The 27,248-nt window shown below is 40.5% G+C and overlaps 1 protein-coding gene across 1 annotated transcript in view; it reads right to left on the bottom strand.

Annotated features, from left to right (window-relative positions):
- B3GLCT (beta 3-glucosyltransferase) overlaps nt 1–27,248 on the bottom strand; it is a 146,167-nt gene that overhangs the window by 76,537 nt on the left and 42,382 nt on the right. The window contains exon 4 of the mRNA XM_067466595.1: nt 17,038–17,147. Within this exon, the coding sequence (XP_067322696.1) occupies nt 17,038–17,147 (110 nt within the window). The remainder of the gene's footprint in view (nt 1–17,037; nt 17,148–27,248) is intronic.

Genomic DNA, 27,248 nt, shown 5'->3' with positions numbered 1-27,248 from the left:
CGTCTCCCCTGATCCATGCCTTGTCCAGCCCTCGAGTGAGAGGCACCAGCTTCCAAAAGCTTACCTTTCCTTCTTCCTGTTCTCCAGCCCCACGTTGGGCGCCATTTTGTAGCGGGGAAGGGGGGTCCCCAAAAGATTCCAGGAGGAAGAGGAAGAAGGAAGAGACAGAGACAGCTTTGCAAGTTCACAGAATTTAATGCTTACCCGGGTAAGGGCACCTCAGCTCCAATCTGGCTGGTGAGGTACAAAATACTGATCCAAAACACCCAGTATTTATAGGCAAAATTATCCAGTTTGCACATGCGTACATCCATTTGACATTTACACAATCTAATCAGTTTGTCCTCGAATCGTGGCCAAGAACATTTGTTGGCAAGAACACTTGTTGGCAAAATATTATGTTTTCCACAACTTTCCCCTTACATCATCTGACCTCGCTCCCAGATGACCATTAAAATGAATCATAACTTCATATATTTCTTCACACATCATATTATATGATTCCACACATCTTCATCTCTGTATCTTTAACTTATTAAAAGCAAGCATTTCCCTTATTAATCCTCCTTAATTATCTTCCCAATACATTCACAATACATTTGTTCTTTCAATTGATCCATTTAAAAAGGTGTATTACATTTTGTCTGCTATTTACTTCAACCAGACAGGAGGTGGCGCTGTTATACCATATCTTCAAATGTTTGCTTCTCCCTGGATTAATAATTATCAAACTTGTTCTTGGCACCAACCTTTGTAACCTTCCACAAATAGCTCCTGCCCGACCTCGGCTTCCTCAAATATTGACATATGATAGGCCTCCAGCCTTCCTGTCCTCCACACCATCTGTCATTTTTCCCTTCCACCAGAGAATCACCACCAGAATTCCTTCTTCACTCTATTAAGAATCCCTTTTTAAGGTAAGATTTCATTAATTTCATTAAGTTATAATTATTTTTCTATTTAGCTGCTGCCACAACTGTGTTGGGCATACCTTTAATTAAACTGTCACATTCTTTCCTATGCCATTGCCACTTAAACATTTGTAATTTTTATCTTTCCTTTTTACACGTTTGTATATACATTTTTGTATATACACATAACTGAGGTCATCCACACATTCAGTGAAGTGAGCTCTAATTTAGAAAAAGACAAATCTATTAAACTCAAGTTCTTATTTTTCCAGTGTTGTTTCCATTCTGGTTCTGCTTAATATCGGCTTTTATTAACCTGAGAACTTATATATTGTGGTGATCTTTTTCTATTTTATACACATATTTCCAATAGATTCAAATGTAACACTTGTTTGACCTTGCAAATATTTATTTTCTATTTAATAAAGGATTTTTGTGTTCATTTCCACACATACATACTTTTTTCTAGTCAGTGCCTTAAATATTTATTTTGCAAAGATTTTTTTTCATCTGAACTGCATCACAAACTTCAGGAAAGCACATATTTTGACATTTAGCTCTGTTTTGTACGTGGGATGTATGAATTTGTTAAATTCACAATGAATCGTGAAGCAAATGAATTTATCACCAATTCCAGAAAATCCTGAAGATGTATGCTATAATACGAGGGTGGGTCAAAAAATAATGCCTCCATCGCTCTAACTTTTATTTCTTTCACAGCTACTGGACTATCTATGCATGATATGATAGAGGTAGCCTTACTCTACTGATACAGCCTTTTCTTTTTCCAATTTACTGATTAGAACCATGAATCTGAAGCTAAAATAAAGAATCATCGTTTAATTTCTGGCAAAAGAAATTTGTGCACCAAAGGTCATCCATAATCAATTGAATAATAATGCTTATGATTTAGCCCCTTCTGACTTTTACCTGTTTGGACCTCTGAAAGATTACCTAAATGGTTGAATGACATTAAAACAGCTTTAAAATTATGGGTCACAAAACAAAACCCTGAATTTTTCCAAAATGGTTTTGATGCCTGGGTTACAAGATGGCACAAATGTGTACAAAATTATGGGTTAAGGTAAGGGTTGAATGGTAATTTTGTGTAGAGGATAATTCAGGCTATGATCTGTAGCAACTTCTGCTGTTACATGTTCATTCATAACGTTTTTATGACAAAGGAGGCAAAACTTTTTGACCCACCCTTGTAACTTGTGCTAGTCCTTTAGTTTAATAATAATAATAAACTTTATTTATACCCCGCCACCATCTCCCCCAGCGGGGAATCGGAGCCCTAACAACAAATTACAATACAAAGAAAAAAATACAAAATTACATTAAAATAAACAACATAAAATTAAAGTATAAAGTGGAAAAACATCAAAGCATATAAACAATATACACAGAACATAGAAACCAAACATAATGACAGAGAGCGGGCCGCATGTACATAAAATGATTTTAAAACTCCGGGTGAGATAAAGGGGTAAAACTAATTGTAAGTCATCTTCGAATTATTATATGAAATAAACTAGTATTATAAAATATAATTTGCTATTTTAATTCCTTGAATACTTATGGGAATTTTAAATCATATTTTATCTTATAGCTGCACCTCACTACACCATATTTAAATATGATCAGTAAGTACAACAAACTGTGCTTAAAATGAATCTAGCCGTTCTTCTTTTGACAGGTATTCTACTTCCATGGATTTCCCTCCAGAAAAGAAGATTGATTTAGATGGTAATCTGATTATATAATAAATCTGTGCTGTTTTTTGAACATATAGTCAAAATCTGCTATGATTACTTCAGTTTGAAGATCCTTTGGCAGATCTTAGGCATCTTTATTACCTGATTGATTAATCATGAAGGAGACAAAAGAACCCTACAGCTAAAGAGGAGAAGGGAAGACAGGGACATGATTTTATACCCTGTCTTGATAAAATCTAGATAAAGTGCTGTTAAATAACCACAAAGAAAATCCAACAAATGCTACGTTCTGCAAAGGACAAGAGGGATCCTCTCACCTCTGCGCGAGACTATCGTATACCATGCAGCTATGGACAAGTCTACATAGGGACCACCAAGTGCAGCATTGCCCAAACAGGAATCAAGGAACATGAAAGGCACTGCAGACTACTTCAACCAGAGAAGTCAGCCAGAGCAGAGCACCTGATGAACCTACCTGGTATATTATCTGAGAACACAAAAATGCTGGACCATTCTAACAACTACCATGTCAGACTCACAGAGAAAGGCCATAGCCCGGGGGGGGGGGGTGTTGTTGAAAAAGAAACCTGGTTTACTCATAACTTGGCTAACCAGTTAAAATTCTTCAGTAAACCAGGGTTCGGGGGGGGGGGTGGAACCCTGGCTACGGCCCTGCACAGAGAAGTCATTGAAATCCACAACCATGTGGACAATTTCAACAAAAAGAAAGAAACCATGAAAATCAACAAAATCTGGCTACCAATATTTTAAAAAAAAATCTAAAATCATAAAAGTAAATAAAGAACAACATTCAAAAACAGGGAAACTCCAGACAAAAACAATCGGGGATAGTTAATCACCTCTCAACAAAGGATTCCCCCAGGCAGTAAGAAGCCAGACTTTGAAAACTGCTAGGCCATTAACTAATCAAGGTGGCCAATTGAAACATTAACACATATCTCCAACAGACAAAGAGTTCTTTCTCCCACCCTGGATATGCCACAGATATATAAACTTTTCTAGTTTCTAACAGATATCACAACCCTGCCACAGATGCAGGCGAAAAATCAGGAGATAATGCTTTTGGAACATGGCCATACAGCCCAAAAAACTTACAACCCAACCATGACAGAAAGTCTGAAGCTGGCTAGTTCAGTGGAGAAAAAGGCAGGTTCTTGCCTCTCAAATCTCAATTTAATAATAATAAAAATGACTGAACCAGACTACTTTTTAAACAGAAATAAAATTCCAACGTGCCCTCTATATAAGAATCCCTCAAGCTAGAGTTCAAACATCTGGAAAATGTCATAATGGGGAAAGCTGGTACAGACTCAGCATTGAGGAAGAAAGAATCGTCAGATGTTTTCATACACAGTTTATTTTTGATTTAGTACTGATGTAATGAATAGGAACCGATTCAATGGATGGGATAAATTCATATGACGAACAAAATAATGCATACGTCTTTCAGCCCTTTCTAAGCTGGAATATTTATTTCAATTTTTATACTTCACAGAAAACCTGCAAAATCACTTCTGCACATCTCATAAAAGATATACCATTTTTTCAGAAGTCTGGATTTTTAACTAGGATCAATATAGAAAAAGAAGCTATTTATAACTGAATAGATGTGCATGCTATGGCTCCGTGTCAAACATTTCCCTTCAAATAGAGGCGGACAAGCTTCTCATCTCAGCAGCTTTTTAAGAGAAGAAAAGGGGGGAACTGCATGAGAAGCTTCCAACAAATGCTTTGATTTTGCTTGAAAGACAGTAGCTGTATCCAAGTTTTTTAAAAGCCATTTCATATAAACCTGGTGCTTCATTTGCATACTCAACTTCAGAAATTTTCCTTTCGTGACGGCTATGATTACATATTCTGCAACTTTATCCAGTTGTTTTAGCATCTTATAATTTCTCATACTCCATAAGGCAACTGAAATAAAAATGTCTGAAACAGTCTCTATTTTATTTCTTTTAAACCTATTTAAACAAATTGAGTTCATGTTTGTTTGTTGCTGCATCACAGGTAAATGGCTAAACGGACTGTCAATAAATTTGGTGGCGATATTTGAGTTGGTCTAACTTAAAATATAGATCCCTGTATTCACAAAATCCATATAGAGGGCACCCCAATTATTTTTTCCATTCACACAGAGTAGCTGATTGGGAAAGACATGCTTTCTTAAGGGCCAATGAGACTAGTACACAACATGAGGGATCTTTGAGCACTGAAAGGCATAGGCATTGATCCTCTAGAATGTGTGAAACTGAATTATCATTAATGATTATTGTTGATTCTCCCAAGCAACACTAATCTGATATAATTGGTAATAAAGCTGTTATTTACCGAATGCATACCAGTCTACCATCCAACTTTATTTATTTATTTAACAGCTGTTAGCGCATTGCTACCAAGCACAATTCAAAGTGCTGGCTTTAGCCTATAAAGCCCTAAACCAGTGGTTCTCAACCTGGGGTCCCCAGATGTTTTTGGCCTTCAACACCCAAAAATCCTAACAGCTGGTAAACTGGCTGGGATTTCTGGGAGTTGTAGGCCAAAAACATCTGGGGACCCCAGGTTGAGAACCACTGCAAACAGTTCCGGCCCAGCTTACCTGTCCGAACATATCTCTCCCTATGAACCATCTAGTAGCTTAAGATCATCTGGGGAGGCCCTGCTCTCGGTCCCACCTTCTTCACAGATGTGACTGGAGGGGACGAGAGACAGGGCCTTCTCAGTGGTGGCCCTTCAGTTGTGGAACTCCCTCCCTAGGGATATTAGATTAGCCCCCTCCCTCCTAGCCTTCAGAAGAAGAGTAAAAACCTGGCTCTGGGACCAGGCCTTTGGAGAAGCAGTGCAATAATGTATTATAATTGGAATATGTGCAATGAGTACTGAACAGCCTCAGACTACGATTTCTGGATTCTTGACCTTCTGTAAAGAAGTAAAAATGTGGCTATTTGAACAAGCCTTTGAAATCTAGTGCAGCTCTCAACAAAGGATTGCCCCGGGCAGGAATCAGCCAGGCTTTAATAATAATAATAATAATAATAATAATAATAATAATAATCTTTATTTGTACCCCATTCCATCTCCCCGATGGGGACTCAGTGAGGCTTACATGAGGCCAAGCCCAAAACAACAATTACATGAAATAAAACAAAACCGAAAATGCAAATGAACAATAATAACACAATTACATAAAACAAAGGCAACATAGCAATATAAAATTACAATAATCACTATCACAATAACATGGGCGAGCTACATGTAATGGATAAAAGAATGCTGAGTAGAAACAGATTTAAAACTCAGGCGAGATAAACACGAGATAAACAAGGACAGATTATTTGCGAAGGAGAGCTTGTTTTAGTGGAGGTCGTGAAGCAAAGCTTTCCTATAGGGGGGAATGCACTCCAATAACAGAAACAGTTAAAACTAAGCACTAGTATGAGGATGTAAATCTATTCATCAAATGCGCAGCAGAAGAGCCAGGTTTTGAGGTTCATTTTAAAGGTTTCTAGAGTAGGGGCTTTCCTAATCTCTCCAGGAAGTGAGTTCCAGAGTCGGGGAGCCACAAAGGAAAAAGCTCTCTCCTTTGTACTCACCAGACGAGTCTGGGAGACTGGCAGGGGCAAAAGAAGGGCCTCCCCAGAAGAATGGAGGGCCCAAGATGGTTCATGGAGAGAGGTACGGTCACGAAGGTATGTGGGTCCCTTTGAAGCTGCAAGGCCATTCAATGCTAACCAAGGTGGCCAATTGCAACATTCACACTTGACTCAAGCAGACAAGTGTTATTTCTCCCACCCTGGACATTCCACAGATATATAAACCTCATTTGCCTAGTTTCCAACAGACCTCACAACCACTGAGGATGTCTGCCACAGATGTGGGTGAAATGTCAGGAGAGAATGCTTCTGGAACATAGCCATACAGCCCGGAAAATTCACAGCAACCCAATTTCAGAAATGTTATCACAATGGTTCGTTATTTGTAAAGATTTATTCTAATTGGTAAGTGTTTTTAAGTGTCTCCTTTTTAACACTTAATTGATACTGAACAACAGTTCAAACAGAATTATTGTCACCATCCCACTTTTTATCACTTAAAATAGATTCAAAGCAGCTAATAATGCTAAAAACAATACAATTTACAATGTAAAACCCAAAACATATAAACACTAAAATAAAATAAAGCATTTCTTTATTAAAATAATTTAATAACAATATAATAATAATTTATTTTTGTACCTCGCCTCTATTTCCCCGAAGGGACTCAGGGCAGCTTACATGGGGACATGCCCAATCAATATAGTTAAAATAATATAAAACAGCAACATAAAGCAAAATAAAAACAAACAAACAAGAGCGTAACACAATGTAAAAACAACAATCATAAACATCTACTAGTTAGAAAAAGCAAAACAGTTCTGGTCATTAAAATCATTAAAATTATTTAAATGCATAAAACATAAAAGGTAGAACTAGAAGAAAATAATAATACTCTTAAATATGCTTTCTCAAATCAAAATACTGAATTTTGTTAAATATTGCATACCAAATTCTGAAACTGAAATAAAATTTAAACCAAGAAATTGTAAAAGTTGTAAGATTGTTCAGCTCATACTCTATTGGAAGAGACAGTATTCCGTGGAAACATACTGTAATTCAAGTAATGGACTTCATATCCCAAACTAAAGAAACAGAAATGCATTTAGTGCTTCCAACTATACCCTCAATTTAAATGAACCACATAATTGGAGGCATGTTGCCAAATTGTCTATAAAGCCTGAAGCAAACAGCTAGTACTAAGTGGAATTTAGTACATTTTTTATTCCTAGTCACTGGCTTTAATCCACTGAAAGTCTGAGGCATCCCAAAGAATGTAAGAGAATTAGTCCAACTTTCCAAAATCAAGATGAGTCTTAAAAGCCTGTCCCATTTACAGTGGTACTATCTTGACCAGGGGTCCTCAAATTCTTAAAACTAAGGGTCAGTTCATGGTCCTCCATACTGTTTGGGAAGAGGCACAATGCATATATTTGTAGCGCAAAAAATAAATAAATGAAAGAACATTACAATATTTAAATTGAAAAACAATTTTAACCAACATAAACTTACCAGTATTTCAATGGGAAGTGTGGGCCTGCTTTTGGCTGATGAGATAGTCACGTTAATTAGGATTGTTGTTGTTGGGTGCCTTCAAGTCATTTCAGACTCAGAGCAACCCTAAGTCTAAAGTTTAGGACAGGGGCTGGGTAAATGACCTTGGAGGGCCACATCAAGCCCATGGGGTTTAATTTGGGGACCCCTGATCTTGACCAATCATAAGTTTTTTATTTTTTTATTTATTGTATTTGCCATATTTATACCCTGCCCTTTTCAACCTCAATGGGGACTCAAGGCAGCTTTACACATAGGCAACTATTTGTTGCCTTAAAACAATGTAGAATTAAAATAAACATTTCAAGATAGAATTTAAAACACGTTAAAACATATAAAAACATTATATTCACTCTTAACCACACTTTTCACAATCGTAATCCAGGCCATTCCAGTGGTCATTGCACATAATTTCATATCCATCTATTGCACTACAATTGTTCGCCAAAGCCTTGATTCCAAAGCCATGTTTTCAACCTCTTTTGGATGGTCAGGAGGGAGGGGGCTGATCAAAAATCCCTGGGGAGGGGATGCCACAGCCAGGGGGCCACCACTGAAAAGGCCCTTTCTCTCGTCCCTGCCAGTCATACATTGCGAAGGAGGCGGGAACAAGAGCCTCCACAGACCATCTTAAATTCCGAAATGGTTCATAGGGGGAGATAAGTTCGGACAGGTAAGCTGGGCCGGAACCATTTAGGGCTTTATAGGCTAAGGCCAGCACTTTGAATTGTGCTCAGTAGCAGATTGGCAGCCAGTGGAGCTGATGTAACAGGGAGGTTGTATGCTCCCTGTACATCGATCCGGTGAACAATCTGGCTGCCGCCTGTTGGACCATTTGAAGCTTCTGAACAGTCTTCAAAGACAACCTCACATAGAGCATGTTGCAGGAGTCTATTCAGGATGTAACCAGAGCGTGGACTACAGTGGCCAAGTCTGACTTTGAATTAAAACACAAGTATTTGAATTTGTAAATGTTTTAGCATAAGAAATTAATATCTTTCACATGGATGTCTTCATCTCATTCCACATTTCTTTTTGTGCAAAATTTCCACTTAATCATTCCACTAAGAGTGTTTGGGTGGGTTGGATGAGGGCTAACAAGCTAACGCAGTACCTCGGTAATTTAGAAGCAATGTGATGAGTGTCTCCTTAGTCCATGAATTAGACTAAGCAATTGCCATCTCTAAGCAGAACATACACTTTCTCTGAAGGAACGCTTGACAGTTTGGTGGTACTCCTTTATTCACACTGTCAAATAAAGCCAAAGTACTTTCTCTAGGAATGTAAACTACTAACCAAGTACACCTGTTATTGGAAAGCAATAGCCTGACTACCATGATTAGTAACCTCAAGGCGGTATTGCTGTAATATATTCTGATAACATTACATATTGGCAGAGGGGAGTACATTTTACACTTATGTCAATAGTTCTACAATAGTTGGCAGACTACTTCTAAGCAAGGGTTATATATATTATTAATATATAAAGTCCTACACAATCTAAGACCAGGTTACAAGAAGGAACATCTGTCCTTCAATAATATACCAAGCCCTAAACAGTTCCAGCCCAACTTACCTATCCAAACGTATCTCTCCCTATGAATCTGTTAAGAGCGTTAAGATCTTCTGAGGAGGCCGTGCTCTTGGACCCACCTCTGTTGCAGGCGCAATCGGTGTGGATGAGAGACAGGACCTTCTCAGTGGTGGCCCCTCAGCTATGAAACTCCCTCCCCAGTGAAATTACACTGGCTCTTTCCCTCGTGGTTTTTAGAAAAAAGGTGAAAACTTGGTTTTGCACTCTGAATCCACTTCGGGGTGAGAAGAGTGGGATATAATTATAGTAAAGCTATATAAATAAAAATGTAATGTTCGTTTGTGGGGTTAACAGAACTCAAAAACCACTGGACGAATTGACACCAAATTTGGATACAAGACACCAAGCAACCCAATGTATGTCTTTCACTCAAAAAATTGATTTTGTCATTTGGGAGTTGTAGTTGCTGAGATTTATAGTTCACCTACAATCAAAGAGCATTCTGAACTCCACCAATGATGGAACTGAACCAAACGTGGCACACAGGACTCCCACAATCAACAGAAAATTCTGGAAGGGTTTGGTGGTCATTGACCTTGGGTTTTGGAGTTGTAGTTCACCTACATCCAGAGATCACTGTGGACTCAAACAATGATGGATCTGGACCAAACTTTACACGAATACTCAATATGCCCAAATGTGAACAATGGTGGAGTTTGGGGGCAAAATAGAATCTTGACATTTGAGAGTTGTAGGTGCTGGGATTTATAGTTCACCTAACATCACATAGCATTCTGAACCCCACCAACGATAGTATTGGGCCAAACCTCCCATACAGAACCCCAATGTGGGCCACAGCAACGCATGGCAGGGGACGGCTAGTAAATAAATAAATGAATGCCAGTAACTAGAGCAATAAGAGAAGAAATACTTACTGTGGCAGCATCTGTATTATGCAATGACTCCACGTCCTCCATCCCTGCATACTTTGTAGCTCAAGAGCTTTAGGGGCTTATTACAGGTACACCGTTTTAGCTTGGATTTCTCTAAGGCTGTTTGGAACTCTCTTTGTGTTTAAAATGTTTTTTATCTTGTTATTACAAACCCAGAGAAAATCGGTAAGGGTGCATATAAATACTTCAAATAAATAAATGGAATTGCTTTAAGTCTTGAGACTCCAGCGTAACTTAAGGAAAGAACAGAACATTACGGTGGCATCCGCAGCCAATTTTATGATGTAAAAATGCAATTAACCCAGGGCAAGATGGTAATCTCCTGACTCTGTATTTGTGCCAGAACTGTGCAGTGAGAACTTACCCAGTACATTATCATCCTTAATATCACACATTATGAATCATGTGCAGCAGTTCATTTGTCAGTCTCAGGATGTACAAATACCCACTGTATAAGTAGATAGATGGAAGAGCACAGGAACGTGGTTCCATGCCAGCTCCCCAGCGTCTTTGGCAAGTGTCATTCCTATCTCCTATCTGATCCTTTTTAACTGGAAATGTCAGGGACTAGACCTGCAAACTTTGGAGTGCTAGGCATGAGCTCTACCACTGAACTATGATTCTTCTCACATTGGGGGCACAATCCTCTGGGAAGTGTTTTCTGCACATGGCTTACTGAAGTGAAGGGAAGCCTCAATTTATCCTCTTGATATTGTAGGCAAGAGAACAGATCTATCAACTGGGCCCTACAAGAACCCTACATTAACTCCAGCTGTAACAACTACCCCAAGAACTAGCAGTAATTTGCACCAATAAAGTCAATTTCTGGGTTGTTGTAGATTTTTCAGGGCTATATGGCCATGTTCTAGAGGCATTCTCTCCTGATATTTCGCCTGAACCACCTAAACAGGGCTTTACAGGCCAATAGATACTCCACCTCAGACATCAGAAGAGCTGCAAGACCTAGAACAAGCCACGAGGGAAAAAACAAAGATCCACCCAGAGGAAAAGTGTTCTTGCCATACATCAAGGGAACCACTGACCGCATAGGGAAGCTGATGAGGAAACACAACATACAAATGATCTACAGTCCCACCAAGAAAATCCAACAAATGCTACGTTCAGCAAAGGACAAGAGGGATCCTCTCACTTCTGTAGGAGTCTACCGTATACCATTCGGCTGTGGACAAGTCTACATAGGGACCACCAAACGCAGCATTGCCCAAACACGAATCAAGGAACATGAAAAGCACTGAAGACTACTTCAACCAGAGAAGTCAGCCATAGCAGAGCATCTGATGAACCAACCTGGACACAACATATTATTTGAGAACACAGAAATGCTGGCCCACTCTAACAACCACCATGTCAGACTACACAGAGAAGCCATTGAAATCCACAAGCATGTGGACAATTTCAACAGAAAGGAGGAAACCATGAAAATGAACAAATCTGGCTACCAGTATTAAAAAAACTCTAAAATTACAACAGCAAAACAACAGAGAGGAAACAATCTGGGACATCTAATCACCTCTCAACAAAAGATTGCCCCAGGCACTGCCTGGCCATCAAAATGCTAATCAAGGTAGTCAGTTGAAACATTCACACCCAGCTCCAGCAGACAAGAGTCCTTTGTCCCACCCTGGTCATTCCACAGATATATAAACCCATTTTCCTAGTTCCAACAGACCTCACTACCTCTGAGGATGCTTGCCATAGATGCAGGCGAAACGTCAGGAGAGAATGCCTCTAGAACATGGCCATATAGCCCGAAAAAATCTACAACAACCCAGTGATTCTGGCCATGAAAGCCTTCGACAATACAAAGTTGATTTCAGTGCCTTATTCATATAATGTATTGTATACATAAAAATTCACAGTCAATGTTTGTTTTTTCAAAGGAACCACAATGGCTTCCTTTTCTTTCCCCACTGAGCTATCCTGTGTATGCCAATTAACATATTTCAAGTGTTAGCAAAGAAATGGGATGTTTTACTACTACTACTTCACATCAAAATAAATACGAACATGTTGCAGTAAAAAAAAAAAACAAATGCAGAAAAATTAACAATCCACTAGCTAGACAGATGGAAACGGCACAACACATCCTGTAATTATGTTGTTGGCATGCATAATAAAACAAAATGGGAATGCTCATTAGCAGAGATAATAAAACTTAATTCAAAGAAAACAGTCACCTGTAACACTCGCTGCTATACAATTCTGTAATTTGATTTCCATCCCAGCAATTTTTAATGTTTGCTATCACTTATTTTCTGTGTTTGTTTCTACGGCTTCATTAGCATCCTACATTTTTCCTGACATTGTATGGGGAATTTTAATTACAAAGCAATCCTGCAAAGTTCGTTATAGTAACAACATGCCCAAGACCACCCCAAGAATTTTAGAGAAAACAGTCATTTGAACTTGTGCTTCTTAAATTTTATTATTATTATTTTATTTCTTACCCTATAAAATTCTACAAACACAGATATTAAAATGCAGTTCCATAAAAGATATATATCAAGCACTTCTATAAAAGGCACATTAATCACACAGATTACTAATTACTAATCCTTTTACTAATTACTAATCCTGTATTCTAAGCTTTCTGACATGGGGAACTGGCAATTTCCTCCCCAGTGTACCAGGGATTAGTACTATATTTATGTCAATTGGCTATAATTGTCTCTTTCTTTTCTAGACACTATCCAAAGACGGCTAGCCAACGGCTCAAAGACCAGCGTCAATATATGGACCACCATTATGAGTAACTTCACTACACTAAGCTCACTGGGTTGTTATTTTATATTGTGTAAGCAATTATACACAGGTGTAATTCACTATGCCCATAATGGTGTCATTTCAATTATATGTTTCAGAAATACCAGAAAATCACCTTCTGTTTAATTCATCAAATATTTTGATGAATTTTCACATTTTTTTGACACAGATTTTCAGAAACACTAGAAAAACACCCTGCCTTGAGTCCCCTTGGGAAGAGAGGGTGGATTATAAAATTTTATAATAATAATAATAATAATAATTATTATTATTATTATTATTATTATTAAATCAGTGATTCAGGTGAAATTTTGCAAAAACCGAGCTGCAGACTCACAAAAGCAATTTAGATTCTCACCCCATTCAATAGAGTTCCATCAAATAATTGCCCATAAAAATAAAACAAAATCTACAACAGAGCAAATACCTTTATTGGCCAAACAAAATGTACAATACACTTTGTGCAAGCTTTCAAAATTCCACTGATTTTTTCACCAGGCAAAAGAGGCTTTAAAGTCATATGGGGGGGGGGGGGGGAGAGCTGATAGTATTTGAACAGCAGGCCTACATTTTGTACCAGATGTTTCTGTTGTTGTTCAGTTAGTCTGGAGGGATTTCAATGTGCGTAGGGGTCACTACCCTTTTTACAGTCATATGAGAATCAAGACAAGGGGCAGTAAAGTTGAAACTCCACTATCACCAGTAAAATAACTTCTCCTGGGATTGAGGGCGTCTGTGATTGTCAACTATGGCCACTCAAACTACAAAGAAGAATGCACTTTGAGTATATTAAAACAGTTAAAAGATGAATCCTTGCAGAACTATATAGCTATTACTAGCAGAACGCTGATATTCATTTTGCATAACATATACATCTGTTTGTGTACGGACCTATGTGTACATAAGTGTATGTGTTTGAGTGGTAGATAGACAAATAGATAGATAAAGGTAAAGATTTCCCCTTGACGTTAAGTCTAGTTGTGTCCAACTCTAGGGGGTGGTGCCCATCTCCATTTCAAAGCGGAATAGCTGGCGTTGTCCATGGATGTCTCCAAGATCATGTGGCCTGCATGACTGCATGAAGCATCGTTAGCTTCCCACCAAAGCGGTGCCAATTGATCTACTCATATTTGCATGTTTTCGAACTGCTAGGTTCACAAAGCTGGGACTAACAACAGGAGTTCACCCCGTCTGCGGATTCAAACCGCCGACCTGCCAATCAGCAAGTTCTGCAGCTTAGTGGTTCAACCCGCTGTAGCACCGTGGCCCCATAGATAGATAGACAGATAGATAGATAGATAGATAGATAGAACACCATCTGGAACTGAAGGGACCAGGTTGGGTCTTTGGATTTTTGTTGTCTAATTTTGCTCTGTATAGTGCAACAGGCAGTATTTCAAACCAACACCAGAAACACTGAAGTTCAAATTTTCACTTATCCATAACTAAACAAGCTTGGACCAATTGCTAGCCCATAATCTGATTTACTTAATGAAGCAGTTATAATTGTAAAATGTGAGGGTGTGGTGAGGAAAGCAATGTATTCAAATTTAATTCCCCAGAGAAGCAGTAGGATAAAATGTGAAAGAATTCAAGACTAATATTCGAGAGGTGTAAATTTCACACTCAAAGACAAATCTTGAAAAAGAACTAAATTTCTAGAGTAATTTACATAATTTATATAAGAGGTTTTTTTTACACAAGTTATAAACCCTAGTTGTGGATGCAAACACATGTAACAATGTGCTGACATCTAGTGGTAACATGAGACCTTTTAAAATCATTAATTTATGTGAACAGACCTGCACTGATAAGATTCAATTTTGTGCTAACTTCTTCAGATTAATATATGAAGTCTCTGGACCATTCACAAACAGCACTCTTCTACACCACATCTCTCTGGCCATACTGATATTAGGCATGGCTGCTATAAATGATCTAGCAGTTTTTATATCTGCCAATCCATTAGTGTCTATGGACTACAAAATAATCCAAAAGACTGGACAAAATGTCCCACAAGGAGAGCTTAAACTGTTTAATTTGGAAAAGAGGATATTAAGAAAAGGAACAACTGATATATATAAAATTATGCATTGTATAGAGGAAATTGGAAGAACCTGGCATTGTCCACTGAAGCTAAACAATGGAAGATTAGATCAGATAAAATGATGTACTTCTTCACATTGCACATAGTTAAATAGCAAACTCACTGACAAGATATAGAGTTGCCTGCAAAATTGTTTGGGATTTGTGAAATTTATGAAGAACAGGTCCATCAATGGCTACCAATGTAGATAGTTCTATGTCACCTACAGCATTAAAGGTAGCATATTTCTATGTATCAACTGATGCAGAGCACACTCTTCCACTAACATCATCTGGTGGGCTTCACACAAGAAACCAACTAGGTACCAAGTGAACAAAATGTCACCTAGCTAAATATTTGGACTGGTCTAACATGGCGTTTATGTTCTTACATCTAGACCAATTCTCTGTTGATGTAAAATATCCAGTTTGGCTGATAAGTAACCATTCCACAAATAGAGTATACCATATTCTAGGGCAGTCTATTCTACTACCCAGATATCTATACTATGCAGTTTTGATTCATACTCAGTCTTAACCTTTTATTTGTAATTAACCCGTCGTGTCACTACTCTCTGGAAAAATAGTGCATAAATACCATCTATTCCCTTCAAATATTTGAAAATACAGAAGTTAAAGACTATATTAGAATAAGACTTGCAAAGGAGGCATGATGTAGATGTAGAACTCATAATTTTAAAAAATACAGTATGTCCATCATGGGACCCCAGTGGTGCAGCAGATTGAACCACTGAGCTGCTGAACTTGCTGACTGAAAGGTTGTCAGTTCAAATTCAGGGAGTGGGGTGAGCTCCCACAGTTAGCCACAGCTTCTGCCAATCTAGCAGTTAAAAAACAAGCAAATGTTAGTAGATCAATAGATACCGCGTCTGCAGTCATGCTGGTCACATGATCTTGGAGGTGTCTATGGACAACGCCGGCTCTTCGGCTTAGAAATGGAGATGAGCACCACCCCCCAGAGTCGGACTCAACCAGACTTAATGGCATGGGAAACCTTTACTTTATGACCATCATACCCATGGAATTAGTATACTTAGTTTCATCTACCCGCATGTGACAAAATATGTCTTCTCTAGGAATTATTTAAGTCACCTAAATGACTAAGGTATGCTCCTACAGAATCTTGCTAAAGTGCCTAGAACATTTCCAGAGGGGATAACTTTCTAGGAATGTTCTAGGCACTCCGGTTTATGGTTATTCAGTTGTTTATTTCATTAGATGTTAATTTTCATTATCCATCACTCCCTTGTTACACAGATGGTTCAGGAATGTATCCGCTAGAGGTACAGGAATCATATTTTAGTTTAAACAACTTAATTCCTGATCCAGAATTAAAAAATGCTTTGTTCATGTAACCTTGTCATAGCGACAGACACAAGAGTGTGGGAGGGAAAACCAATAAACATGCATATTCCAAAATGAAGAAATATTATAATGGGGAACACAGTCACAAGCAAATGAATCAGTCTTTAAAGGTGGTGGAGTATACAATTAGGCCAGCCAGTTTACCAGCTGTTAGGATTTCTGGGAGTTGAAGGCCAAAACATCTGGGGACCAACAGGTTGAGAACCACTGAGTTAGGCAATTTCTATCCCCATTTGCCCATACATTCCTGACCCTAATGTACATGTAGGTATTCCTGGTTAAAAGAAAACATTGCACAGGTCCCTGCCGCTGAACAGTAAAAACAATCTTGCAGGCATAAAAATCAGACACCTTTCTGTCAACTAAAATAAATCCTAATCCATATTTAAATAAAACTCTTTCCTTAGTTAAATAAACTTTACCAATCACATTCTAGAACTATAATTCAAATAGGAAGTTTTAAGACAAAGGCAACAGATTTATCACTGCATCTGTTCATACCTTTCCAAGAGCTGCAGCCTGATTCAAAATATTTTGTTTCAGCTCCTCTGCTTTCTTCAAATGAAAAGAATTCCTTTGACTTTGGATGACAAATACAATTTCTTTTAGTTCTGCAAATGAAAATAAACAATCATAATTAAAGGAAATCACAGCCAAATGAATAAGAATACCATTGCAAATAGTACATAGAAACACCAAATAATTAACATAAAGGATTTCTGGTTCCTAAGCTCCCTGGAGAACCTGAAAGAAAGGCTTTCAATTTTGATGAAAATATAGTCTTTGTTATCCTTGAACTGGGCTAGAAATGTTCCTTAACTATTCTGAAAGATCTCAGTTCACAAATTCTATGGTGTAGCCAATATTCAGTAAAAGTGTAAATAGTCCATATAAGGGTTTCAGCCAAATCAGACCAGACTGTATCTATATTGGAGCTAAAGCAATTTACTCCTTAGCCTAAAGTAAACAGTTGTCAACAGTTAGTCACTGCTGCAGAAGAGGCATCATGCCTCAGTAGAAACAAATCTAAATTTGTCTCCCAGGTGCAAACTAATTCAGTTGATGTCCTTAATATTTCTGATAGTCTACGAAGCATACATAACACAATCTGAGATAGATATATAGCTATAGATATAGATATATGCATCTTCTTGCTATTTCACAACTGTTAGCTTTTCAGCAGATGTTCAAATATACCATTGTTTGTAAATACATTGAGTAAAAAATATTGTCTCTCCTAACAAAAAAGTTGTCTAGCAATATATTATTCATTGCACCAGCTGGTTGTTTGCTCATGCCTTGAAGCACAGATGTTTTATGTCAATGCAGCTACATTTGCTATTACCTAAGCATTTCTACATAAATCTTACTTAGATCCAAACTTCGCCATCACAAGTGAAAGACCCTTCTTCAAGCCAAATCTCTCCCAGAGTATGTTTACACAGTAGAAGATCAGAGGAAGCAACTTCTGCTACTTCTCCATTCTCTTTGTAGCCCCATGTATACTCCCAAAAACTGCTTGGGAGGGTTGGTGACACAGTGGGGAACGAAAGAGCTAAATGCAGCAGAAGTAGTGGTTGTGTTGGGGGGGGGGGGGGATCTGCCTCCTCTCTACCAGAGTAATCCCTTTAAAGTAGAGCTTTCCAAACATTTCATTCAGTGACACTTTTTTAGACATGTATCATTTTGCGACACAGTAATGTAGTTTCATGAGCAAACCAGAGGTTAACCCAACCCCTTATAAGAGATACAGACACATACGTAAAATGTAATAACAAAATGTATGGAGACACAACATATCTCATTAAAACTTTTCATTTATATTTTAACTACCTTGGGGACACGGCGCTGCCCGGGTTATTAGAGAAAGTGGGTAATGGCTGTTCTCTATGCCAAGTTTAGTCTTTATTGGTCATTGGATAACGGCTGCATTCAGGAAGTGAGTGAAGGTACTTGAAGTCCCATCTTCCATGGTCCACCCTCCTCCAAACAGCAGCAGGATATAGAGTGGGTCATGGGGGCTCTGTATGCCAAGTTTGGTCTTGATCAGTCATTGGCGAGGGTCTCAGTGGTCTCAGGAAGTGAGTGAAGTGACTGCAAGTCCCATCATCCATTGTCAAATTCTTCCAAACCGCACCAGGATGTAGAGTGGGTCATGCGGGCTCTCTGTGTTAATTGTGGCCCTGATCCATCATTGTTGGCAGTTGTAATGGTCTTAGGAAGGGAGTGCAGGTATTGCAAGTCCCATCGTCCATGGTACCTCCTCCTCCAAACTGCACCAGGATGTAGAGTGCGTCACGGAGACTCAGTGTGTCAAGTTTAGTCTTTATCGGTAATTGGATGTGGGTTGCAGTGGTCTCAGGAATTGAGCAAAGGTACTGCAAGTCCCATAATCCATGGTCCATCCCCAGCCAAACCACACCAGGGCGTAAAGTGGGTCATGAGAGGTCTATGTGCCAAGTTTGGTCTAGATCAGTCATTGGATGAGGTCAACAGCAGTCTCAGAAAGTGAGTGATAGGACTGGAATTCCCATCATCCATGGTCCATCCTCCTCCAAACTGCAGTAGGCTGTAGAGTGGGTCATGGGGTCTCTGTGTGACAAGTTTGGTCTGTATTGGTTATTTTCTGACACAGCATCTGGCCTTTTCCTTTCATCTCTTTGTCCTCTCGGAATCTTGGAATTGAGGCTGGCCAATCAGAGACCATATGCAAATTTCCCTCTATCATGTCCCCGTTTCTCTCATTAACCGTCTTCGCCACCAGGGGGTCCTGTTGAGGTTGGCCAATCAGAGACCATATGCAAATAGCACCACAGTGGCAGCCAATCAGAAAGCTGCCACAAAGACGTCCGCCCTACATCCTACCTACCTCTGTCCTACGTCGCATACAAACTTTGACTTTTATTATATGTATAGATATATGATTTATTGCTAATTTCACAGAGACTTAGATGTTTCTTGTTGCGTTCACATGATACATCTACACCAGTGATTCTTAACTTGTGGGGCTCGGACCACCAGTGGGCTGTGAGAACGAAAATCTGGTCTGCGAGTCTCCTTCCTCTTTATTTTATTTCCACTCCTTTTGTGCCGCCTGCTACTCCTTACCTATCACTGACCTGCCTCACCCCCTTGGATAGACCACATTAGCTCTAGATTATTAAATATGGTTTTATGTAGGTGAACAGATGGTGACTACTGGATGACATATGTTATGTATCAGAAGCTATAATAACAGTAATAATAATAACTTAATTTTTATACCCCGCCTCCATCTTCCCGAAGGGACTCGGGACAGCTTACAAAGGGACAAACCCAAGAAATACAGGTTAAAACAAGCACAAAAAATACAATCAACAACAACAAATCAGTAAAACATCATAATCAGGCAACATCATATAAACAATATCATGGCTGAATAACAAATGCTGGGTTCGGGCTCATGGGTCCTAAGTGCAATGATTACTATGTAGAGCTGAGGGAAAGTACGACAATCAGAGGGCTGGGCTGGAAGGATAAACCATTAAAGTGTGGTAAGTGCAGGAAAGGGGCCAAGCTAAAGTACAGGAGCTCAGATATGGTTGGGAAAATTCTCTGGTGAACTGACTAATCAAAAGCACAACGGAACCAATTTTTTAATTCCTAGAGCTGATGTGATCTATCCAATGCAATTTTCTAAATCAGCACCCCAAGTAGCCAAACTAAATCAAAAGTTGATGAAAAACCGATTCGTAACCATTTTGGTACTAATGTTAGGGAATTGTCCCTGGTCAATGTGGTCCCTGGTCAAAAAAAAAGGTTGGAAACTATTCATCTGCAAACTGCAGCCTACCCCCTAACGCAGATGTGTCAAACATGTGGCCCTCTAGGTGTTTTGGACTTCAGCTCCCAAAACTCCAGGCCACTGGACAAACTGGCTAGGGCTTCTGGGTGCTGGTGGCCCAAACATCTGGAGGACCACCAGCCTGATACGTCTGCACTTAATATATCACAAGACATCGTTTGGAAAGTTCTGCTCTTAAGAATCCAAACCTCTCTTTTGAGAGTGAGGCCTTTCATATGTAGCAATTGAGGTTTCTGATACAAATCTATATGTCCACAAACAAGTGGCAAGTGAGTGCAGATGTATGGTTTTATTATGTTTTAGGTATTAACTTCTAGGTATATTTCCTTGAATATTTAATTGCTGACTTTGTGAAAAGAAATGGGAAGAACTGCACTGCATAATCACATCATTTAATCTTTCTTTTGCACAGTTCCTGCATTATTGTATGTTTACACTGTCCTCTAACCTTTATAATATCCTCTGTGCTAATCAAAAGATATACAAGCTTGCAGTGCAAAATTATTTTACTTCATAGCTGCTTCAAAGGCTAATTAGAGAAGTTTCCTATTTACATCTGCTTCCCAAACAATCACAAAGACTCTCAGGGCATTCTTCAAATGTTGCAAATCTCATCATAAAACTGCGTATTAATATTTTTCTACTGTGAATTGTTTATGTATATTAGACTGTTATACATAAATAAACCCCCAAATAATTCAGGCACATAAAAGAAATAGCATGCCAATATTTGTTGCACCATAGTATAAACGCCAGTAGTTCTAGGAAGCTTCTAAATTTCATGTCATTTGAAGTCTAAATTGTCTCCACACTGATATTCTATTCCATTAAATGTAGACTAAATAGTAAGCCCAGGCTGTGTGTGTGTTTAGCAGAACAAAAAAAAAAAATCCAGTTGGCAACTTAAAATATTTTTTCCCTTTTTCTTTTCTTTTCTTTTTTTCCCTTGGGAAAACATTTACAACATGTTTGTGAATATGTTACTTGCAACGTTGGCTGCTTTTCTTATCCATCTCATTGCTCATTCTAATGACAAAGTAGCACATGCCAAAATTCACTGAAAATAATTTTGAGATTAAAAGATGTTCCAAAAAGACTGATTAATTATGAACTCGGCACAAATCAACTTGAGGATCTGAAGAACAAGATAGATTAATTCTAGCTTATTATCATCATCATGTTTAATCAGTATTCAGCTGACAACCATACATGCAATGATACAGTTTTACACTGCTTCATTAATAAAATATATTTTTGACTAGAGGAGTGGCATTAAGAAAGAGGTTAACACAACCATACTAAACTGAAGCATAGAAACACTCTATCAAATTCAGAAAATCCTTAATTGGTGGTAAAAGGGGAAAGGGGAATTAGGAGCAACTACGTTCTTAGTGATGGAACACATGCTTTTGCATGCAGAAATCCAAGATTCGATCTCAGGCTCATTAGCCAAAGAAATTAGGTAGCAAGTGATAGGAAATTTTGCCTGGCACACTAGAAAGACACTGCCAATAAGCCAGATGGGCAAATAGTCTGTCCTGTTCCAATACAAAAATGGAATTGGAAAATAATCTTGTCAGTACCATGAACCGCTTCTACAAATCTCTGAGGAAGGCACACGTGAAATACTGTTTAAAGCTCAAGTTACCAATTTCCAAATGGATTCGATAGTTTGAAAAGGTAAAGAAAAAAAGCAACCAAAATCTTTTGAAGAAAGGCTTAGGGAGGATTCAAAAATTGGGGGAGGAAGCACCCAAGAAGAAATACTACTGATATTTACAGGACTATGCATAATGGAAAGAATGTAGAAAGAGGTTTCTCATGAAGCCCTGGCCCTTGAACACTCTAACTGGAGGTCAGCTGTCACCAGCAGTGCTGCAGAATTCAAAGAGACACAAATGGAGGGCGAAAGGGAGAAATGTTACAAGAGGAAGGTGCATCAAGCCAACCCTGACCGGGACCGCCTTCCACCTTGAACCCAATGACCTCACTGTGGGAGAACATGAGGATCAAGAATAGGGTTTCACAGCCACCTACGGACCCAAGACACTACACTTGGAGGACCATCATCCTCGGGCTACGAGGGATCACCTAAGTAAGTAAGAAAGAGGTAAGTTCTTCTTGCTCTATCATAATGCTAGAAATCGTGTAATCAGATTGCTTTGTAGGATTCAGAGTATCCTACAAAATCAGAGCATTTTCATCCAAGATTTAATTTATAGATCTTACTCCTTGACAAGATGTGGTGAAGGCCACAGCTTAAACAGTCGTAAAAAGGAAACAGGACAATTCAAGGAGGGTACATCTATAATGGTTTACAGCTGGCCTGCTAAATCAGTTGTAAATCAATGGCTATAGTGACATTTTAATGATTTTATTTAATAGAGGTTGCTTTTATTAATTTTATATGTCTGGTTTTATGTAAATGTGTTATTGATTTTATATGTTGATGTATTGTATTTATGTGTTGGTTGGTACCAATGAATGCTAATTTGCAAGCCGCCCTGAGTCCCTATGGGAGATGGTGGCGTGATATAAATAAAGCTTTATTATTATTATTATTATTATTATTATTATTATTATTAGAAACACAACAAGATGAGTCCACAGCAGACACTCTGCTGGCGGTTGTATTGGATCACACATCCGATATTTCCCAAGTGTCTAGGACTGTGTGATGTATTGACGAGTAATGCGTGCAGATCCCAGTAAGGTAGCCTTCTGCAGCTGGGAGATGGTAATTTTGTCAGCACCGATTGTGTTCAAGTGCAGGCCAAGGTCTTTAAGCACTGCACCCAGTGTGCCGAACACCACTGGGACCACCTTGACTGGCTTGTGCTGGAGTCTTTGCAGTTCAATCTTTAAATCCACATATCGTGTCAGCTTTTCCAGTTATTTCTCTGCAATCCTGCTGTTACCTGGGATTGCGACATCAACAATCCATACTTTGTTTTTTAACACGATTGCGAGGTCAGGAGTATTATGCTCCAAAACTCTGCCTGCCTGAATTGGAAGTCCCAGAGGAGTTTGCCGTGTTCATTCTCTGTAACTTTTTCCGGCTTGTGATCCCACCAGTTCTTTGTTGCAGGCAGATGGTGTTTGTGGTACAAGTTCCAATGAATCATCTGAGCAACGGTGTTATGCCTCTGCTTGTTGTCTGTCTGCGCAATCTTCTTGCAGCAGCTGAGGATGTGATCTATTGTTTCATCTGCTTCCTTGTTTCATCTGCTCCCCCAGAGCCAGATCGACTTTTCAATACTGGCTTTGATGACATTGGTTCAAATGGCTTGTTCTTGGGCTGCCAGAATCAGGCCCTCCATCTCCTTTTTCAGAGTTCTATTTGTGAGCTACAGCCATGTTTTTTCTTTGTCAATGTGGCTCTCAATTTTTCCAGGAACTGTCCATGGAGAGCCTTCTTTTGCCAGTTTTCTCTTCTGCTCTGGATTGTGTTTTTACGGTATTCACTCTTTGTCTTTTGCATTTTAAGCAATTTACTACTATTGACTTCCCTCATCATCATCATTATTATTATTATTATTATTATTATTATTATTTGCCAGCCATAACATCTATATGCATCCTCTAACGTCACTGGCAGTATGAACAAACCCAAATAAAAACTGAAAGACAGAAATAGAAACTATAGGTTGCTCACCTGTAACCATGGTTTCCTGAGTAGTCACCTGTGAATTCGCACATATGATATCTCAGCGCTTGCGCAATAGCTTTCGGAACCTTCTAGAATAAAGAAAAAAGCATTTGACTCCCAGCTGGCCCCACCCACCTCGCCCCGAGTATAAATAGCCCGTGGGAGGGGCCAGCCGTCAGTTCTTTTCCGCTGTGAAACAGATAGAACGCGGGCATGACACTCGAGGGGAGGATGGGTGGGGATGTGCGAATTCACAGGTGACTACTCAGGAAACCATGGTTACAGGTGAGCAACCTATAGTTTCCTGTCGTAGTCCCTGTGAATCGCACATATGATAGTTTAGCGAGCTTGTACCTTGGATGGTGGGCGTCATGCCACCGCGGAAAACAAGACAGCTCTGCCAAACTGTGCGTCCCTTCTGGATACGACGTCCAACTTGTAATGTGTGACAAAGGAAAGAGGTGACGACCATAATGCCGCCCGGCAGACTATGTCCAAAGGGACACCCTTCCAGTGAGCTGTGGACGTCGAGACAGACCTCGTGGAATGGCCTCTCACCGGGGCGGGTAGGTGGGTACCCGACATGCGATAGGCCAGTTGGATCGTGGATACAATCCATGAGGACAGGCGTTGGGAAGAGACAGGGCCACCCAGAACATCAGGGCGATACTTTATGAAAAGTCTAGGAGTTTTCCTGACAGGGGCGGTCCTGTCCACATAGAAGGCTAACGCCCTACGGACGTCTAAAAGATGTAGGCTTTGCTCCAAAGCGGAAGTGGGGTTCTGGAAAAAGGAGGGCAAAATCAAGTCCTGTGAGAGATGAAAGGACGTTGCAACCTTGGGCAGGAACGCTAAATCAGTCCTCAGGACGATCTTATCAGAGTGGAACTTCAAGTAAGGCGGATCAGCTCTGAGGGCACAAAGCTCACTAGCCCGGCGAGCGGATGTGACCGCTACTAAAAATGCGGTCTTCCACGAAAGGTAGGGCAAATCAACTGTCGCCATCGGTTCAAATGGAGGTTTCATCAATGCTCTGAGCACTAAGTCCAAACTCCAGGAGGGGACTATGGGAGTGGTAGGGGGTCTAATGTTCAGGGTTCCTCTCAGGAAAGTCCTTACCAACGGATCTGTAAAACAAGAGGACAACCCCGATTTCCTGCGGAACCAGGATATGGCGGCTAAATAACACTTAATGGAGGGGTGCGAGAGACCAGCGTCCAAGAGGGAGGCCAAAAAGTCAAGGATGACAGGGGTCGGTGCCGCAACAGGGTCCATTCCACGCGCTCTAGAGAAAGATGTAAATCTAGACCACTTGTATAGGTAGGAGCGCTTAGTAGAGGGCCTATGGGCCGCCTCAATAATTCGGAGTACCGAGTCGGGGAGGTCGGAGAAGGGCCTCAAGCGATGGGGAGGATCCGCCATGCCGTGAGCTTCAGTCTGTGTACCTCTGGGTACAGCACCTGGTCTTGTTGGCATGTCAGGAGGTCGGGTCTGGAGGGAAGCCGGACGAATATCCCCTTCGCTAGGTGGCGGAGGGGGGAGAACCATGGCTGTCTCGGCCACCAGGGTGTTATCAGGATGCAGCAGGTGGTGTCCCTCTGTATCTTCGCTATGGTGCGGAGCAGCATGGGGAAGGGGGGGAAGGCATAAGTTGTCCACCCTGTCCAAGTGTGCAGAAAAGCATCCCCTAGGCAGCCCTCCTTCGTGGAGGCGTGAGCCCTCGCACAGAAGAGGGGGCATTTGGTGTTGGACGCCGACGCGAAGAGGTCGATGCTCGGAGTCCCCCACGCTCGGAAGAGTCTGTGGACTTCCTCTCTGTTCAGGGACCACTCGTGATGTGCCAGCGGATTGCGGCTGAGAGAATCCGCCAGCACATTCTGCTCCCCGGGTACGTGTGTAGCTAGAAGATGAATCCCCCTGTCTATACACCACTCCCAAATCTGGGTGGACAATGTCAGTAGGTTTGGGGAGTGGGTACCGCCCTGCTTGTTCAGGTAGTACATTACCGTCGTATTGTCGGTAAGCACTTGCACTACCTGACCCGTGACCACCCTCTCGAAGGATTTTAGAGCTCTGTCGACGGCCAAGAGCTCTAGGACGTTTATGTGGAGATCGTTTTCTTGACCTGACCACGTTCCGTGAGCTACCAGGCCGTGTGAGTGTGCGCCCCACCCTGTCAAGGAGGAGTCTGTTGTGATGGTTCTTGTGGCGGCGGGAATGTGGAAAGACAGACCCGAGCAGGCCCATGCAGGGTCCAACCAGCATCGGAGTGAGGAACGGACCCAGGGAGGGGCCGATAACTTGATTGAAGGGTGGTCCAGCAGGGGATTGAAGGAGGACAGGAACCAGGACTGTAGTGGGCGCATACGAAGTCTGGCATACAGGATCGTCGACGTAGTTGACGCCATGTGCCCGAGAAGAACCTGTAGCTGTCTGGCTGTCACGTAGGGCTCAGCCAGGACCTGACCCACCAGTCCTGCGATGATGGTGAAGCGTTCTTCTGGAAGGTAGGCCTTCTCGTGGACGGAGTCTAGGAGCGCCCCGATGAACCGGATCTGCTGCGTCGGCACCAGGACGGACTTCTCCCGGTTGAGGACAAGACCTAGGGACTGGAGGAGAGACAAGACCATGGAGACGTGTGTTTGTAGTTTACGGTAAGTGTCTGCCACAATAAGCCAGTCGTCAATATAGGGGTAGACCGTGACTCCCCTGGTCCTCAGGTGGGCCATCACTACGGCCATACATTTGGTAAAGACCCTTGGGGCCGTAGAAAGACCAAATGGAAGGGTATTAAAACAGTAAGACTGGCCGTTAATCCTAAAGGACAAAAACCTGCGGTGGTGTGGGGCGATGGAAATATGGAAATACGCATCCTTGAGGTCGACCGTGGCAAACCAGGCGCCCTTAGGGAGAAGCGGGGTTATAGAAGCAAGAGTCACCATTCGAAACCTTTTCGGTTTGATGTATTTATTGAGCTCTCGCAAGTCCAGAATGGGACGCAGCCCACCACCTTTCTTAATCACCAAAAAATAACGAGAGTAGAAACAGAAAGGAGCAGAAGTAGATTCAACCATAGAAACAGCCCCCTTATCAAGTAACATTGTAACTTCCTGCATGAGTTGCACGGAAAAGGGGGTGTCCCGGAACAAACCAACCCTGGGGGTGTCATCGAACTCTATAGAGTAACCTTGTGAAACAATAGTTAATACCCAACGATCT

Source organism: Anolis sagrei, chromosome 3, assembly GCF_037176765.1.
Source record: "Anolis sagrei isolate rAnoSag1 chromosome 3, rAnoSag1.mat, whole genome shotgun sequence".
Lineage (NCBI taxonomy): Eukaryota > Metazoa > Chordata > Lepidosauria > Squamata > Dactyloidae > Anolis > Anolis sagrei.
Note: the sequence above shows the minus strand (reverse complement) of the source record. Positions and strands in the feature narration are given on the sequence as shown.